The sequence below is a fragment of the Dermacentor albipictus genome, chromosome 1 (genome assembly GCF_038994185.2).
Source record: "Dermacentor albipictus isolate Rhodes 1998 colony chromosome 1, USDA_Dalb.pri_finalv2, whole genome shotgun sequence".
NCBI classification, from domain to species: Eukaryota; Metazoa; Arthropoda; class Arachnida; order Ixodida; family Ixodidae; genus Dermacentor; species Dermacentor albipictus.
In genome coordinates this window covers 132,265,128-132,282,947 of record NC_091821.1, presented here as the reverse complement: position 1 = coordinate 132,282,947, position 17,820 = coordinate 132,265,128, and the positions used below count along the sequence as shown (strand labels likewise).

At 42.2% G+C, this 17,820-nt stretch overlaps 1 protein-coding gene across 5 annotated transcripts in view; it reads right to left on the bottom strand.

Annotated features, from left to right (window-relative positions):
• Window positions 1-17,820, bottom strand: part of Rhp (GTP-Rho-binding protein rhophilin) — a 241,708-nt gene that overhangs the window by 14,532 nt on the left and 209,356 nt on the right. For all 5 annotated transcript variants that reach the window (XM_065424532.1, XM_065424535.2, XM_065424537.1 and 2 more), the window contains exons 4-10: window positions 17,471-17,546; window positions 13,502-13,579; window positions 10,228-10,352; window positions 9,060-9,168; window positions 5,068-5,217; window positions 4,004-4,102; window positions 1,201-1,357 (exon numbers count right to left, since the gene is read on the bottom strand). In XM_065424532.1, the coding sequence (XP_065280604.1) occupies window positions 1,201-1,357; window positions 4,004-4,102; window positions 5,068-5,217; window positions 9,060-9,168; window positions 10,228-10,352; window positions 13,502-13,579; window positions 17,471-17,546 (794 nt within the window). The remainder of the gene's footprint in view (window positions 1-1,200; window positions 1,358-4,003; window positions 4,103-5,067; window positions 5,218-9,059; window positions 9,169-10,227; window positions 10,353-13,501; window positions 13,580-17,470; window positions 17,547-17,820) is intronic.

Genomic DNA, 17,820 nt, shown 5'->3' with positions numbered 1-17,820 from the left:
ATGCGGGTGCTATTGGCCAATAGCTGACATCTGTGCGACAGCTGTTTGGATCAGTGTGCTTCTTCCTACTGTTACTGTGTACATTTATTGACGCACTTTAATTAACAGGCTGAACTAAGCCAAAACATTCTTTCGAGTTTCGATAAATATTATGTACTTCCAGAAGAAGCCGACTATCCTCTGCCCACGCTTGGCCGTGGCCGCCCATGTAGGAATTAAACATTGGCCACCCTGCTTATCGGTGTCGTAGCTGTCGGGTCTCGCTAATTTTGACTAGTTTTGAACACTCAACTACCTCAACCTACATGAAACTGAAGGTCAGACCACACGCACATTTGCCAGCGCGCACTTGCTCCTGGTCGCTCCAGGTTAGACACCTTGGTACACTTATTGATAGCGCTTCAGAAATGCGCAAGTTGTATGTGTCTACTACGTCAGTCAAGCTGCTGAAGGACAAAGCCGGTCCACACCACGCAGCGTGACCAGACTGGAGCATGTAAGTGTGAGCACGCACTCAAGCCCTGTCATGCACAAAGCTGCTCATACAACAGTTTCATGTAACTGTTGTCTGCTACGTAGCATAGATACTGTGGCCACTGCGGGGTGCTGCGACGAGTCCACTGGCTGGATGCACTATGGCTCGCTGAGGACAACTGCACTTGGCTACGTTTGGCACATCGTAGACGCCAATATTGAAAGTATGGCGTCTACATGAACATCCAAAATCAAGTTTGAACTGCGCGCCACGGTGACGTTTAGTAGGCAGAGATAAGCATGCCCCGCACCGCCATAGCTTTCGTGTTGCAAGGCACTGAAGAAGGAACGAGATCACAGAGAACAGGATCATACGCTACCTGTGATTGCGAAAAACTCCGCTTCTGAACGCACAGAAGTACTTTTTGTGGCAAGGTATTTCTCAAATAGTCCTTTTTGATTTCAAATGCATTTATCGACTTTGATAAAAAGTAATTCAGGGCCCCTTTAAAAGTGAGACATGCATTAAAAATGACACATCAGGTGTCAAGGATATCTCAGTTGTTTGGAATAATTGTAAATTGTATATGTTAAACTTCTGTACCAGCTAAGTGGACATGAAGACTTAAGAAACATTTGGCCACAGACAAACGATGTCATACTTCTCAGAACTCCCACATCGAATAGTTGATAAAATATTTGCACATGAAATGGCATCACACCCACCTGAGTGTTCAAGAAGCCCTACAGCAACATAATAGTGTGCTAATGCACGGTAATGTTCAGCCTTCACCAAGATAAGGCTAATCCACGAGTAAGGTACATAGTCCTTGACAGGAGGCATCGAGATAAGCTTGTGCACTTGGGCATAAACCTCGGCAACCTGAAAGAAAATGTTAACAGAGTTGGCATAAGATTTACAAATTAAAGTAGCACAATGTTTGTCACACGAGGCAAGAAAGTGAACTTTTGAAATACTAGCCATCATACTAATGGAATTTCAAATGTTAATTTACAACAATATTAAAATCCACTCAGCCAAATAACATTGATCTGCAACGAAGGATGGCTTGGCAGCACTAATTTCACGTTTCTGCATTAGCTAAAATTTTCATTATGAAAGCAGCTAAAATTAATAAATAGAGCACTTCCAATTTGAACTCATACAAGAAAACAGTCGAAATCGTGTCTATCTGCTTTATGGTACAAGAACAATAGCTTTCCTAAGCTCTGACTTTGGTGAAAAACAATAAATAAGAAAAATGGTTTTAAGATTTCATAAGTATCCTAACTTGTTTCGACTGAATGCATACCTCTTAAAACCTACCATAAGCGCATTTTGTACATATTGAATTCTTCGCACTTTTAGGATAATAGCTTCAAGCTTTGTGGAATTTATGACAGCTTTAACTTACAATAGCTCAGTGAATCAGCTTTTCTGTGCATTTAACTCAAACATGCATGAGTGCTCCTCTACTGCAGTAGAGGGACATAAAGTGGAATCTAGTGCCCTGACCAACTACTGGAAACTACTGACATTTGGGAGTGCAATCGTGACTGTGGTTTCTCGTATAATTTTTATCTGAAGAAAATAGCGATAATGCACTGCACTGTTGTGGATCTCAGCAGCTGTCCAGCATGACCTTTTTGAGTTTTTCTCTGAATGGCTAAAATTCTGTGGCCTTCTGATGAGCACCATAGAGTCTTTTTTTTTTTTCTTTTAAAGCTAAAGGCATGACAGATTAGAGGTCTTAAACAGCCAGCATTAAAGCAGAAGCGATATTGTAACCGCGTGCTTAGTCTATCACTTTTGAGAATATTGCTTTTAATGTGCATTCATTGGATAAACCACCAGACGAGAAGCCCCAATGAGATTCTGCAGTGTATTAATACTATGTTCCACAAAATTAAAAGCGCCCCCAAAAGTTATCCTTTGAAAGTGTGGTCTTGATAACATTCTAACACGGTGAACGGAGAAGCATCAGAGTGTCATGAAACTGCCAAATTGTACGATCCATGCTTGAGCATAACCTTTAGCAACCTTTCCTAATAACTTCTGGATGCTTTTCACCATTCTCTGCATGCTAGTTCTTACAAGGAAAGTCCTAGAACAACCTATCTAAAGGTGGCAGACACACAGCAAGCACTATTTGAACTTGAAATTGTGGTCACACCTGCCAAAGCCATGCATATAATGACAAGTTCACTATTGTCCCAAATTATTACTAGTCTTCTAGCACCTCAAAGAGAAAATCTTGAAGGGATGATAAACAAAAACTACAAAAATGGACCTTGTTGTTAAAGCTTGCAACTTATTTCACCCTTAAGTCAATGTGTCAAAATTATTGCAAGTGACATTGAATACTACACGCAAACCTCAACAATTCACATGACAAAGGATATTTGCTGTCATAAAGAATAGAGCAAGTTTCTGCCACCAAGCTGCAGAAAGCTTAGGTTTATTTAGCCCTGGACACTAGAAGATAAGAGGCATGGGGAAGGAAAGGGAGATCGTCCCCCTAGTGTGCAAATGCTGCCGCCACTGTAGATATCATGTTCAGACTTCGCAGACTATGCAACGATTACCCATCGTCACCCACACACCAAGCATTTCAGACAGCCCAAAGACTCCCTTCCTACTGGTGTGTTTAAGAAGACATAAAGGTGTGCAGAGATTAAATATATGTAGCTGCATGACTTACAAGCTGCAATAGAACCCTTTATTTCTCACTTTATGCGTACCTTTACATGCAAGGCATATCAGAAAACTGCATTCAGAATTTCTTTAATGTATAGCAAAGATGCGATAATTAGGCAATTTTTCGTAATTTTTACCTGAGAAGCTTACAATTTATGGTGACTCAACAGAACAATTATGTTACTAATTATAAACATTAAAATCTTTCTTTATCTGAAAGAGTCAGACACATGATATTAATGCAAGACTTAAAGCATGTCATTCTATGTTTACAACTGGTTCCAGGCACGCAAACAGCTGACGCTGCTAATTTCTGCAGCATAATAAAGTCTGGTCAATTAATCCAATCAACCAAAACCGAACTGCCAAAGAGCGCCACTGTCATACCCTTATCAGACGCCCATGAGTGACATGACTGCTTACGCTTCATTGTTGGCAGTGCATGAAATGAGCAATGCTCATTTTGGTCTAATTTTCACATTTACTTGTTTACTCACTATCTCAAGTAATTTAAAAATGTTTCCCTCTATCGTAAAAGGAAAGCCGAGGTATTCGCTAAATCATCACAATTTCCTTTTTTTTTAATTTCTTTTCCAGTGCATGTTCTGAAACACCCTGTATATGTGCATGCACAGGAGAATCAGGGGAACTGAGGGGGCTTGAGTACTTGGACAAGCACCAACCATATAAAACAGATCTGAAGCCAAGGTAAGCATAGGGGAAACAAACATTCCTAAATATTTGTATATAGTATTGGTGTGGCATTCTCATATGAATTTCTTCACATGTGGTTTTCATAACAAGATAACTCGTGAAAAGGAAGCAAATTACCTCTGCTGCTTCTTGGCCCACTTCAATGCAAGTCATGACTCCTTGCTTTTCGACATTGCCCAAGATCAGCTTTTCAAAGAGGCATTCTCGTGCCTGAGCCTGAAAAGGAACATGGTAATCACATGTAATGATACACATCACGGTTATAAAAAAAAACAGCAGTGCAATGCATAAACACTAAAAGAACACACATGACACTATAAAAAAAAGTGTAATTATGTGCAGTCACTCTATTTAAAAAGGATCATAATCAAACGCATCTTGCTTTTTATCTTGACTGCGTTTTACTGCAAGTTCTTCGCTTAAGCTTAATCTTTTCAGAGATAGCACCAGCCACATGTTTCTCTCATGGCCTCCAGTGGGACCTCCAGATGTGCTTCATTTACGGTACCATTTATGGGCAGCAGCAAACGCTAAACAGCCTCATGTGTGAAAACATATAATAAAAACTAGTACTGGCACTAACAAAAATTTATAACAAATATCAAGACAAATGTACTACACACATGATCAAAATTTCCTAGCAGAAGTAATTATCAAAAACAGCAAAGCGTTAACGAAAACTTCGCTCAGCATTATCCTATTCCAGAACCAGCAAAGCATGCATTGCATTGTAAATGTAATCCATGTCTTTGATCCTGCAATATGACACACAGTAAAACACAATAGTAGCCAAGTTGTTTCTTGGAAAAAGATGCTTAGCAGCCACGGAAATTTGCTCACAGCTCCTAGCTAGTTATGCTGCATTTTACATAACACCAGTACTTTTACCAAAGTATATTCATCATACAAGTACAAGTATAATCATGACCTAGCCTGAATGCACAATGCACACCTTCAGTTGCACTATTTTATATATGCAAGGTCTAAAAGCAAACAGCAATGGTCTCAGGCATTAGCCACACAAAAATTCCATGATTAATAATGCAAATGATAAATGGATTACACGATATTTCAGTTAAGCATGGAACATAATCCTGCGCCTAAGTAGATTTGAAAATGTTTACATTATTTCCCTGAGGAACAGAAGATTTAAATCAAGCCATAAAGCACGTGCTACTTACCAGCATTACATGGGTAAGCACCTCCAGTGTTTCAGCACTGAGGTCCATGCTAGGTGGCTTGCTAAAGTTCTCCCGTATGTAACAAAACATGCCGGCTGCTCGCAGAAAGCTGTCCACTGCCGAATCTATTCCTGTGCTTTTTCCACGGTCCTATATAAAATAAGAAGCACAGGATAAAAAAAACAATAGAACCACAGCAGGAACAAAACCTCTTAAAATAAGGTCTGGCTGGCTACAATGACAGCAGTTTTCTGAGACCTTCAAGTTTAGAGTAACTGCTTTTTAACATTTTCCTCATCACCAGAAATATGCACACGTTCAGTGCTTTTGGACGAGGTCGCGGGATTGAATCTCGGCTACGGTGGCCGCATTTCGGTGGGGGCAAAATGCGAAAAGCATATAGTTAGATTTAGGTACATATTAAAGAACCCCAGGTGGTCCAAATTATTCCACAGTACCCCCACTACAGCGTGCCTCATAATCAGATCGTGGTTTTGGCACGTAAAACCCAATAATCTCTCTTTAGTGCTTTTATGTTTTAGCGTTTTATTCCAGGGTGTATTAATCGCAAAAAATACTGCAATACAAAAAGCTTTAGCTGAATCATTTATATTTTGAATGGAAGTAAGACGGAAAAAATTGCCGAGAAAGTTTGAGAATTCTTTTCTCAAATTTCAAAGAAGCACCTGAAGAAATGTGAAATTAATAATTTGCGATTTTTACTAAATGTACCAAGAGTAAAAAAATCTTAAATATATAAAATCTGTGCCTTGATCCCAGTTTCCAATCAATAGAAGTTAGACCACACCAAAAAAGAAAGAACAATTTTATATATATACATACATACAGGGGATGTTTTATTTTATCATTAACATAATTTTTTTAATAACCCATGACATGTAGCACAGTTCTGCTTCTTGAGCTAGATTACCCTCAGAGGCAGACATTACTTGCGCAAAAAAAATGAAAGTGAATATTTGAACAATTAGACAGATTTTGGCAATAAACTCTTAAACTAATTACTTTACACCATATACTGCAATTTACAAATTGTAGCTGGCAACTTTTAAAGTCGTATCCACTATAGGAACGAATTCTGAGCATGACATCAGTTTGGAGATATGCATTCCCAAAGTTTGCAACACTCTGCATTGGTGTTCCAGTAACTCTTGAGCATCAACACATAAAAAGGCCTTTTGTTAAAAAAATAATTATAATAAGGCACAACAGTGCAGTTTTACAGGAAGTCTGACTGCGCTTACATCAAAATTGATGCTAGTTTCAAAATTCGTTTCAAGTGGATGTACCTTGTGAAATCACTCACTTCTATTTCTATTTGCGATTCAAGAGCTAAGGGAATTAGTTGAAAAGCTAATTCGTGAAATTTTGTTAATTGGTCAAATATGCATATTGATTTCCAGCATAAGTAATGTATAATTTTTTTAGTATTCCAGCTCAGTAAGTAGATTTGGCCTGAATGCCACGTGCGATTTTTTTTTTTAATCTGTTAACGTTAAAATAAAACACTGGGTATATGAGTGCAGGGAGCGAATGTTTTGACTTTTTGCAGCAAGCACCTGGTTCCTTCCTTTCTGCATTCTTTAGGGTCTTGAAGTAATAGTTGTCAGTTTGAGGTACATCCATTAACTTCCTCGTACTTTATTATAATGCTCGATCAGCTTCTCTCTAAGTAAGCTAGCCTAGTTGTGCATTTTGAATTGATGCTGGGGCATTCATTAGTTTTGTAGAGTATTTCTAGTAATGAATAAGAATATCTGCACAGGCTATGTTCAAAAAGTAAGAGCTCAAACTGCTAGGCAAGCTTCTGGGAAAGGTTGGTCTGAAATTGGCTACATCCTTTTGTGTAAGAGAAAACTTCACATGACCTGAAGCATTTATCATAATATGCTGTAAACACGCTGTTGCAATGCTAATGGATGAAACCGACCCGCACTAAGAAACAAATTAGGTTGCACTTGATATCATTTAAACATAAGTGAAACAATGCTTGCTCCTGAGCATATGCCAACATTTGAGGCATCGTCAAAGCAGCATAGATGTCAGAGCGGAAAATAAGAAAACTCGACAGAAGTTTCTGTGTCTTTACTGCTGGAAGTTATGCAATATCTTCAGTTGCTTTAAAAATTATATAGCTGAGTCAACCAAAGTACACGTTTTGAATTGTTTGATATGGGAAGTGTGGGGAGCATTCGAGGCCAGTTTTGACTATACCTCCTGTTGAGTTATTTTTAGAGACTCCACAATCTGCCGAATACTACCAACTCTAAAGAATAGTATAAGTGCCATCTCCATTTCATACGGTGCATGGCATTGCTCGTGGAAGAGCTCTGATCGCAATGTTTAACATGTTGCAAACCTGTCAATCAAATTTATTCGATTTCCTATGGTCCAGTAAGAAAAGTGTTAAAGGGTTTAAAGCAACAAATGAAATAATGAGCCTTCTTTTATGCTCAGGCTCAGCGTTTCTTAAGTTCTCAAGAAAAAAAAAATTACTACAAGTGTTCTTGAAAGAAAGGATGCTATGGTCTCATAGAATACTACCAGTGCTTTGGTTTCTAAGAGAACAAGACTGAACCTGTGGCAGTGGCAGCAGAGCAAGTGGGCCATTGCTCCAATAAATTAAGTACAACAGAGGATTGGGGAATCGGGATACCTGAGATTACGAGCCAATATAACTAGCTAGTAACCTTAGGGGCCCTGAACCACTTTTTATCAAAGCCGAGAAATGCATTCAAAGTTAAATTAAGCTATTTTAAACATTACTTTGGCGCAAGAAGTTCTTAAATGCATTCAGCCCAATCAGAGCTATTGCCAATCAAACATACCGTTCGCAGTGCTTCTGCTCTTTCTTCAATGATTTGCAAAGCGAAGGCTATGACAAAGTGGGGTGTGCTTACAACACTCCGCCTCCTGAATTTCATCGTAGTGTGCAGTTCAAATTTGATTTTGGATGTTCACATAGACACCACTACTTTCAATTTCGGCATCTACAACATGCCAAACGAAGCCAAACACAGCTGTCCTCAGCGTGCCACAGTGCGTTCAGCCAGTGGACTCGTCATGACACCCTGCAGCGGCCACAGTATCTATGCTATGTAGCTGACCACAGCTGCATGCAACTGCAGCATTTGCTTTGTGCATGACAGGGCTAGACTGTGCACTCGCACTCATATGCTTCCGTCTGGCTGTGCTACATGGTGCAGACCAGCTTTGTCCTGCGCCAGTTTGATCGACAGATAGTAGCCACATCCAACTTGTGCATTTTGAAGCACTATCAATAGCTCATCATGAAGCGAAGTCTGCCAAGGCATCTAACCAGGAGCAGCCAGGAGTGAGCCCATGCAGGCAAGCTTGCGTGCGGTCTGACCTTAAGTTTCAAGTAGTTCAAGGCTAGTTGAGCTTTCAAAATTAGTCGAAATTATCGAGACCCGACGGCTATGGCACCAATAAGCAGGGTGGCCAAAGTTTAAATCTTGCGTGGGTGACCATGGCCAAGCGTAAGCAGACGATGGTCTGCTTCTTATATCATCTGCTCCTTCCAGAAGCATATAATTATTATCTAAATTCAAAAGCAGATTTGCACTTACTTCTGCCTGTTTATTAAAAGGTCTCAATAAATACACACAGTAACTGTGGGAAGAAGCGCATTGTTCCAAACACCCTTCTTAACTGATGTCAGCTATTGGCCTATAGCAGCCACAAATGAGAATCCGCTATATTACGAAATAAAGCATCCAGAAAAGGGTGAGGAGCAGGCTCCTGTTGAAAAGAGAGTGTTTGAGAGAAAGGCGACTTCGCACTCTGCTGGTGAGATCCACGTGCCGCGCACAACTGCAAAATTTGGCTGAGATGTTCACACCAGCATATGCTATCCGCTGACTGTATTTTTTCACCAAGCACGAGGGGTGATTCAGGGCCCCTTTAAGAGCATACAATACCAAAATAGTAAATTTCTAAGGATCACTACTCACTTGCTTTGCACCTATTTGCGTGTATAGTGCCGCAATGTTAAACAACACGCTGGCTTTTTCAAAGGCAACCGTCTTCTGTGTGCTTGGAACTCCAGTTAGAGAGTCAAACCTAAAAAAAATTAATAAATACAAGACACTTTGTTAAACACTAATTTAGCACCTTTAACCAACAAATGTAACCATTTCATGGAAGATGGATTTCAGAATCAGGCCTATGCACATCTCATGTCCGAGCACATGGCCATCTAGGTAAATCATACCAGTACATGTTCATAGTTGTAATCGGTCGTATAAATTACAGTACACATTAACTTACTAATTAAATTAACAAGCATGGTGTCAAGCAAGCACAGGCAAACATGAGCAGATGTCACTGAATGAATGCAAAGAATCGCTGTCACAACGCTGGCGTGATGAAGAGCACAGAGGGGAGCGAATTCCTCTCGCTTCAACCTGTCTCCGAAGCTTGACATTACACGACCTCCAGTACTAGGTGCCCAGGTAGAAAGCACACGCAGCCACTAGTCATCTTGGCAGGCCCAACCTTTGCACCCACTGAAGATTACCTCCAAGAGAGGGCACGGGTAGGGTACGCACTCATCTGCAGCTCACCTCATTCCACTAAAAGACTTCACATATATATTATTCAAGCTTGCAGCACAGGTCCAATCAAAAGTATTTCACGATGACGTGACGTGCTTTAAACATTACTTTTATCGGCACATTTTGGTGCACTTTCTTGTTGTGACAATTGTGCATGCAGTGCCTGAAAGAGATGTGCACATTTTTTAAATGCCCTTAAAACAGCTTAAAATGAATCCTAAGTTACTGGTTCTTCCATTGTAGTGTCTGTTATAAGTAAAATTACGGTCTTTAAATTTAGAACAACGAGCTTGTGATCCGTTCAATCACGCGTAGTACTCTTTGCACTGTGTTTAATAATACCACCCACAAAAAACTTCAGTTGAGTGACAACACCCATACAACTAAGATGGCTGCCTTTCAATCAACACTATGCCACAGCAAGGATGTTTTGAGCGAATAAAAATCTCTTTCACTAAAGCTTTGCAAACAGTTCAAGCATTGTAATGTTATTGCAGTACCTAAACACAACTTACACACAGTAGCACTGCAATGTTGCTTAGAGAAAAAAGTCCATGTTGCCTACCACTCAAAGAAGATGCCCATGCTGCGATTAGGGGGGAAGAAACGCCTGTCCACAAAATAAAGCAGGTTGTAGTACTCAAACAAAAGTTGAACACCAGCCTGGTCCCGTGTTGGGGTGCGGGCAGCCTGCACAAGAGAAGCCACAGTTTCTCAAAACAATGTAGAGCTTTACCTCCCAAAGCGATATGGTCGTTACAAGAGCTATTGTTAGGAAAGGCTGCAGGTATTTGTTTTTCATAGCCACCTGGCCTTTAATAAACATGCACAAAATGAGCAATATATAGGATTAAATATAAATCATGCTCAACTAAAATATGGCAGCCATCACTACAACCGGAAACATGAATTGTGCATTAAGCAGCAGAATGCACTATCTTTTAGCAGCTACAGGTGGTGGTCTGCAACAACCAAAGGCATAAAAAATATCAGGCTCTCTTAAAACTAGAACACTATGATTTGAGCTGTGATCGATTCTGTTTTTGTATTAACTGCTTTTTAGAACCAAAGGTTCTTCCTGCAGTTGCTTTATGCTATAAAATACCAAGTTCATCTCTGCAAGAAGTATTTACTATAGCACTTAACGAGAAAAGTTATATTTAAGCATTTCTGCACACTATGTGTTTGTTTGAAGTAACAGTCTTTGCTCATTAAAATGGTACTTGTCATAATGATGCCAATTCAAGAAAAGCAGATAAAGGAAACCATGAACTTCCTCGTTCAGTGAACACGCAAGCACCTTTACTGCGGCACAAATGTCACGGTGCATCAAAATTGACTAAACCAAAGCCCTTAATTCTTGGCAAAATTTTGTCACATCTCCAGATATTTACAACTCAGTCAAGTCTTGTGAGCATCAGCTTCCATTCAATCCTTCCTCAAACTTTTGCGTTCTAGTTAACACGTGCAAACTATCGAAATAATAGAGCATTGACATCAATAAAAATTTGTGTGAACTGCTGCAGTAGGTGGAGCCCCACTATACAATACAATGGATGTAATGATGTATTAATGATGTTCATTGCGCAGTTGTTTGTGGTGTAATTTTGTGAACAAACTAATACGCTCAAAAATGAGCAACAGCAGAACTGTCAATTCACGCACAAGAGAAATAAGTCATGAAACACGAAGAGGAAGAACCTCTCAGTTCCGCTCACAGCTGCGCATATTTTCTGTCTTGTCTATGAAAATCCAGGGAGCAGAAAGTCCCTCTGATCAGCTGGGTTACTGGTATGATTACTTTTGGTCTTAGGTAACTCCTAACAGTGTCTTACGATCTACTTTCATCCTTAAGAGGTAGCTTTAGCACGGGCACTCCTACTTGGGTGCATGGGAACGGAGAAATCATTTTTCTCGGCAACCAAAGCACCAAATTTGATTAGGCTTGTTAGACTTGAGAGGAAAAGTTAAAATCTAGTGGCTGCAGGAAGCAGACTTTTTATTGAGGCAGTAAATTTTTTAATAATAAATGTGAAAATTGCAGAAGTTCAAGAAACGAAAATGTGAAGTTTGTAACTGTAACTCAGCAATGAAAAATAACATTGCAATTCTATAAACTCCATCTAATAATACATCAAAAGCAGACAAAATTGATATAGACCGCTCTAAAGTATACCATTAATATGAGAGCAAGAATGTTTGCAAAATCCTAGCAAATATTGCAACAAATTCACGTAAGCTGTAAATTCATATATGCAATTTGTGCACTGTAGATGCTCGAACCGATGCAGTTGACAGAACTGCATCGGCGGATATCTGTTCTTGGTGCAGAGTTACGGATTTGTAAACTTCGTGTCTTTTTTTTTTTAGCTTGCCAATTTTCATCAATTTTTGCAAAATGTTTCACGCCCTATATCAAAATTCTGCTTCATATAGTCACTAGAATTTAACTTTCTCTGTCGATTGCAAGAAATTTCATTAAAATTAGTCCAGGGGTTGTCTCACAAAATCATTTCTGCATTTTACATGGATTTGAATAGGTGGCATCAGAGTTAGCCCCAAGCTAAAGCTTCCTCTTAAAGGGACACTAAAGGCTAATACTAAGTCGACGTGGACTGTTTAAATACCATTCCAGAAACCTCACAACGCTTGTTTCGTGCCAAGAAAATACTTAGTTTACGAAAAATATTGCATCTGAAGGGTCCGGACACCTTTTTTTGCATTTCAAATCTCCCGCCGCCCAACAGGGGGAGTGGTGACATTGCATACGCCATCACCACCCTTTGCAGCTGTCCGCGAGTAAAATGGTACTCGTCAGACAGCGGCACCAAGCCAAGATCAGAGAGGCGGATTCGCCACTGCAGCTGCTTTTTGGTCAAATGGCATGGACCGTTCGGGCATCCCGCGACATGACATGGAAGGTGAATTCTCTGCTACTTGCAGTTTGTGCAAGTTTTGTGAGGTAGCAAAACCCCTGCAGCACTATGCGATCAGGAAAGTACTGAAACGCAAAAGTGTCGGCGGCGCAGTCGAGTGAAAACTAAACCTTTCCCTTTCGACTGCCCGCATCGTTGTCAAGGGCACTTTTATTGAGTTGTTTTGTCTAAACATGAAATAGAACTGGACAAGTAGTAGTTTATTTCTTCTTATAATACAATGCAATTATGTTTTTTGCAACCAGTGGTTGCGTACTAGCGATAGAATTTAACTGAGGAGTGCTTTCGTCATCGGGCAAGTACTTGAATGTCCCGGGGGAGTCTCTAATCATGTCCTGCATTTACCTCAATTTCTCGATTATTAAGGCTCTGTTCGCGATAATATTAATGCCTTATAAATTATGGAGCACTAGTCTGTCACTTTAGCTTGACTTAATATTTGTCTTTAGTGTCCCTTTAATATCACCGATTTATGAAATACATTTATAAAGAAGGAACACCAATACTGAAGTTGGTTTTAGAACAACTTTTTTGAGAACATCAGCTTTAAAAAGTCTGTGCTGAATTCTCCATTACGCCCATATTATATATTATTGTTTTAAATAACATATTTCCATATTAACATATACTGGATGAGCCGGTAGCACCCAGCTGTCAGTAGCAGCTCATTATGCTTACAGGTGCAAGGTATATTGTTCATACAGTGCTGCACCAACTGCACTAGCAGCGTACAGCTAATAATAAAGTGAAAAATTTCATAATATATCCTGTTAACAGGCAACACAGACAATTATCAGCTTATCAGTAATGTCCATTAGCTTAACTCAATATGTACGAGCACGCACAGTAAGCAAAGCACAAAGTGTTACCAGTGCAAAAGAAAAAAAATCACAGCTCACTTACCTGCCGAACATCCATAAATTCTTGAATGGCGCTGTCATACACAGAGCTATCTTCACTGTAGTGCTCCATAATGAAGTCCTGTCAGGAAATGGCCAAGATATAAAATCACCTTTGCAACATCATTTCATGTTAACACAGATCTGACCACAAGCATGCAGGTATTACAAATATGAGTATAGACATACTTTTACCACCATGACACATTTGTTGATAGAACGTTGGTATACTTGGTAAATTCTGTCAGAAATGTAGTACTGGTCTGACATAAGATAAAACAATTATTGTTGTTTGTTCTTAATTATTTATCAATTTCTCACAGGCCTCATACGAGGCATTCGGTAAAAGGGGCATCACTGTAAAAAAAAAAAAAAAATTGTAGGATGTCGTGACGGCGGTACACAAGCCGTGCCATTATCCCTACATTTATTTTGGCAGAAGGGTGAAGGCGGTGACCAGCGTAGCAGGCTTCCAGAACAACATTGCGCATGGCGAGCTTGCACTTCAAGCATGCGCCGCCCAGCTTTATTTTTCTTTTCTTTTAGCAGCTGGCACCAAGGTGGTGGCTGAGAGCGCCAACCGTAGCATCCCCGCATTGCAGCGTCAGTGGGCACTACAGGGCCCCTCACCCAGACAGAACGGCAACAAGGCGAGCCAGTGAAACCGCGCTTCAAAAGAGTCTGTCGTCAGTCCAACTAGTCAGCATGAAGGCCATCGAGTGACAGCCTCAGAGCTCAGGTAGGAGGCACTGGGTGTTACGTAACGAGCAAGAGACCCAATGAATGGATGCTGGCGGGACGAACATGCCAATTTGACGCGATGACGGTCGGAACATTTGTCCTGAGGACGGTGGAACAGCAAAGCTCGCGAGGCAAATAGTGCATCGACGGTGCCCCCACACGCGCTGCTTGCAGCACATCATGGATGGCATTGTTGCACGGCGTGTAAGGTGCGCACACAAGCAATTCAGTCAAAGTGCCGGACAGGCCATGATGGGTGCATTGCATGTGGGGGTACCAGGGGGCCGGTTCCCAAACCCTGGCTGGTTTACATCCATATCACGGCACATGGACCAGAATGTGTGGGCCGATCCCGGAGACTGCAATACCGGGCCAACCTAACTTCCAAAAATAAGTTACTATCTTCGGTACAAATAGAACCACATAAATTTGGCGTTTTAAGACAAACACCACATGAGAAAGCGCACTTAGTGTAGCAAGTTGGCCTTCATGTGCCTTATTTGTTTCAAATCCTGTTTGATTAATAATGAGAGGGGGAAAGAGTGCGGCAACAGCACCTGTGCACGTGGCCTGCGCTTCTGTGGTTATAAATGGTGGTATACTGATACTAGAACCAATGACAGAGGGTGAAGGCTATCGTAGTAAAATACGAATATAACATTGCCCTGGTCCTGAACACCAGCTAAAATACCCCAGAAAAATTATTCATAGAAATTGTTGCTTACTTCATGTTTTACATGGAGATTCTGAGTACAAAAGTGTCATTTTATTGTGCACCATGAGGCTCTATTTTATGCGCAAGCGTAAATGGCCAGCTAGCGCAATCAGCGAATGTTTGTTGGAAGCCGCGAAGGAAGCGGAGGAGGAAAGCGCCTGGAGGGGAAGATAATCGCGCGCTGGGGGAAGCACAAAAGGAGCCCTCTGAATTCGCGGCAAAGCAACACCACTTAGAGGAAAGTCTAAGCTACGTTGAGCCTAGTGGGGAAGGAGAAGCGAGGCGAAGCGCCGCGGAAGAGGAAGGTAGGTGCACACCAGTTTGGTTGACCTCCTCTGGAAGTTGCTACAGGTTTTGTCTACGATACGGACGTGCCGGCTTCGTCTCCTGATAACATCGTCCTCACGTGCGTAAGAAATCGTGCGACGGTGAGCCGACGATGGCGGCTCTAAGGGAGGAATGGGGGGACGAAGCGCGCCGCCTTCAGTCGCGCGCATGGCACCGAGGGAGGGGAAGGAGGAAATCGTTGTACTACGGTCGCGCGGGCTTTATCTCGCAAGCGATCTGCTTTGGGGGCAATGTCTAGGTAGGCCCACGGCTCACAGCTTTGCATGCGCTGTGTTCTCGCCGCTCAGTTTGCGTTGAAGCGATTGACAGCACGAAGGTGATTTCGCTCGCTGATGCTACCGCGATTCCTCGCGCCAACGTTTTGACAGCGAGCGTCCGCGGTCATTGAGTGTGATGTGTTCATATTTGCCTGTGCGCGCTGACACGATGCTTATTAATTTAGCTAGTACGCAAATGTTTACAAGGAGGCGTTCTACTCTAGCGGCTGATGCGTATGGCGCGGCAGCGCGAGCCGTCTTAAATACGATCTGCGACGCGGGTAGTGTAGGCGTCTAGGCGCACCGAGGCGCACCGAGGGCCGATAGTTTCGTGTGCGCTATAGCATCCACACGCTTGCGCGTCACCCGCGTTCGCGAAGTGAAACATTACTAACTTTTTATTGCGATAACAATCATACGGGCCACTCCTGGCGCATTTTGCCGCCGTCGTCATGTTCCGTGTAAAGTCCAAGGGCGATAACACCGTCGCCACGCGTCGTATGCTGTATGCGCGAGTGAAAGCACGCAAGGGAAGCCAACGATCGCGGCTCAATATGGCGCGCACGAAGGGGGAAAGCCGAAAGCAAACGCGCCTTCATCGCACGAAAGGTCGTGAGGGGGGGGGGAGGGTATGGGAGAGAGCGAGGGATGGAGGCGTTATGCTCCGGCACCAACTGCGTATTTCGCGACCGGGCGCAAGGCAGTGGCGTAGCTAGGTCGTCTGGGACCCGGGGCCCATAGGTCTTCTGTCACCCCCCTCCCCGGGTGTAGCCGGCGGAAAGAGGGGTGTCTTCCCACGTATATGACACCCCCCCCCCTCACTGGCCCCTTGCACCCGGGGCCCACGGCCCCCCGGCCCCCCCTGTTGCTACGCCACTGGCGCAAGCGGAACTGACCATCGCGGCTCAACCTCGCGCGCGACAGGTAGGAAAGCGGGGAGGTGGCACGGGATGGACCGGGGGGGGGGGGGGGCTTCGAATCTGCCAACCAGTGCATACGTTGCACGGCCGCGCACGCGTGCCGTATCTTGATAGGGATCTGCAGCCGGCTCATACCTTTGTGCGCGATGTGTCCTCGCCGCTATTCCGTTGAAGTGATAGACAACACAAAGGTCACCTCGGTCGCTGCTGCTGCCGCGCTTGCTCACACCAGCGTTTTGACGGAGTGTCCGCGCTCACCGTGTGTGATGTGTTCATGTTTGCTTGTGCGCGCTGACACCACGCTTGTTAATTTAGTTAGTGAGCGAATGTTTCCAAGTTTATAAGGCCAATAAAACTGCTATTCTTACTTCGTATAGCTGTCTACGAATTTGCTATCGCAATCGATGGTTCACCTTTCAGGCGAAACAGCGACTTTTTTTTTTGTTAGTTACAACCATACGAAAAAAAAAGCAATGAAGTCAGAGAAAGCATAAATTGTCATTTCTACTTGAAATGTATAATAAGAAAAGGGGAAATAAAAGTGGGCACAAAGACAACTTGCCGTAGGTGATAGATGAAACCACATCTGCAATATCCGTGCGATGGTTTACTATTAAGCTATTACGGCAGCTGTCCATATGTGTACAATAGTAGCCCTGGGAGTGTTAACCATGACGCCACTCACAGCCATTGAGGCTGATGTGGAACATCCTTTCAACTTCACGTATCACATAGTACATGAGCTTGGGAGCAGGCAACCGACGAATAAACTTTCATACGCTACCTTGCCATATCAGGCTACCAAAGTCGACGCCCTTGCTATGCAATGAGTGAGAAGAATAAGGCAAACCAAGGAGCTCCATTTTTTGTAAGTTACAACCATACGAGGCAAACAGACAATGAAGCTAGAGAAAGCTTCACTGGATCCTGACAACAAACTAGGACCAAGTGTCAAGCTCAGTGCCCATAAGAGGTAAGAAATAAACACTTGCCTTGAAAGGCTCTTTGAAGTCTATGTCTTTGGTCTCCTTGAGGCCTAGGGGGATCATCGGTACCACCTGCGACTGGCTGCAGAGGTAACAAGCACAATAAGTGAATGTTCAGGTTTTATTATGGCTGATGACAGCCTTCTGGATTATGTTAAAACTTTATTCCATGCAGTGAACTGACTGTGCATATGAAAATATTCAATGTATTATAACCACTTGATTGTTATTTTCAATGAACACAATAATAATGGTCTTTTTATTAAATGGTAGAATTGCTGAAGGAAACTTGGGGCTGACATATAAGTATTTTATTTTCATTTATCCTATTGCTGCTTTCAAGCGTCAGTCTTCAG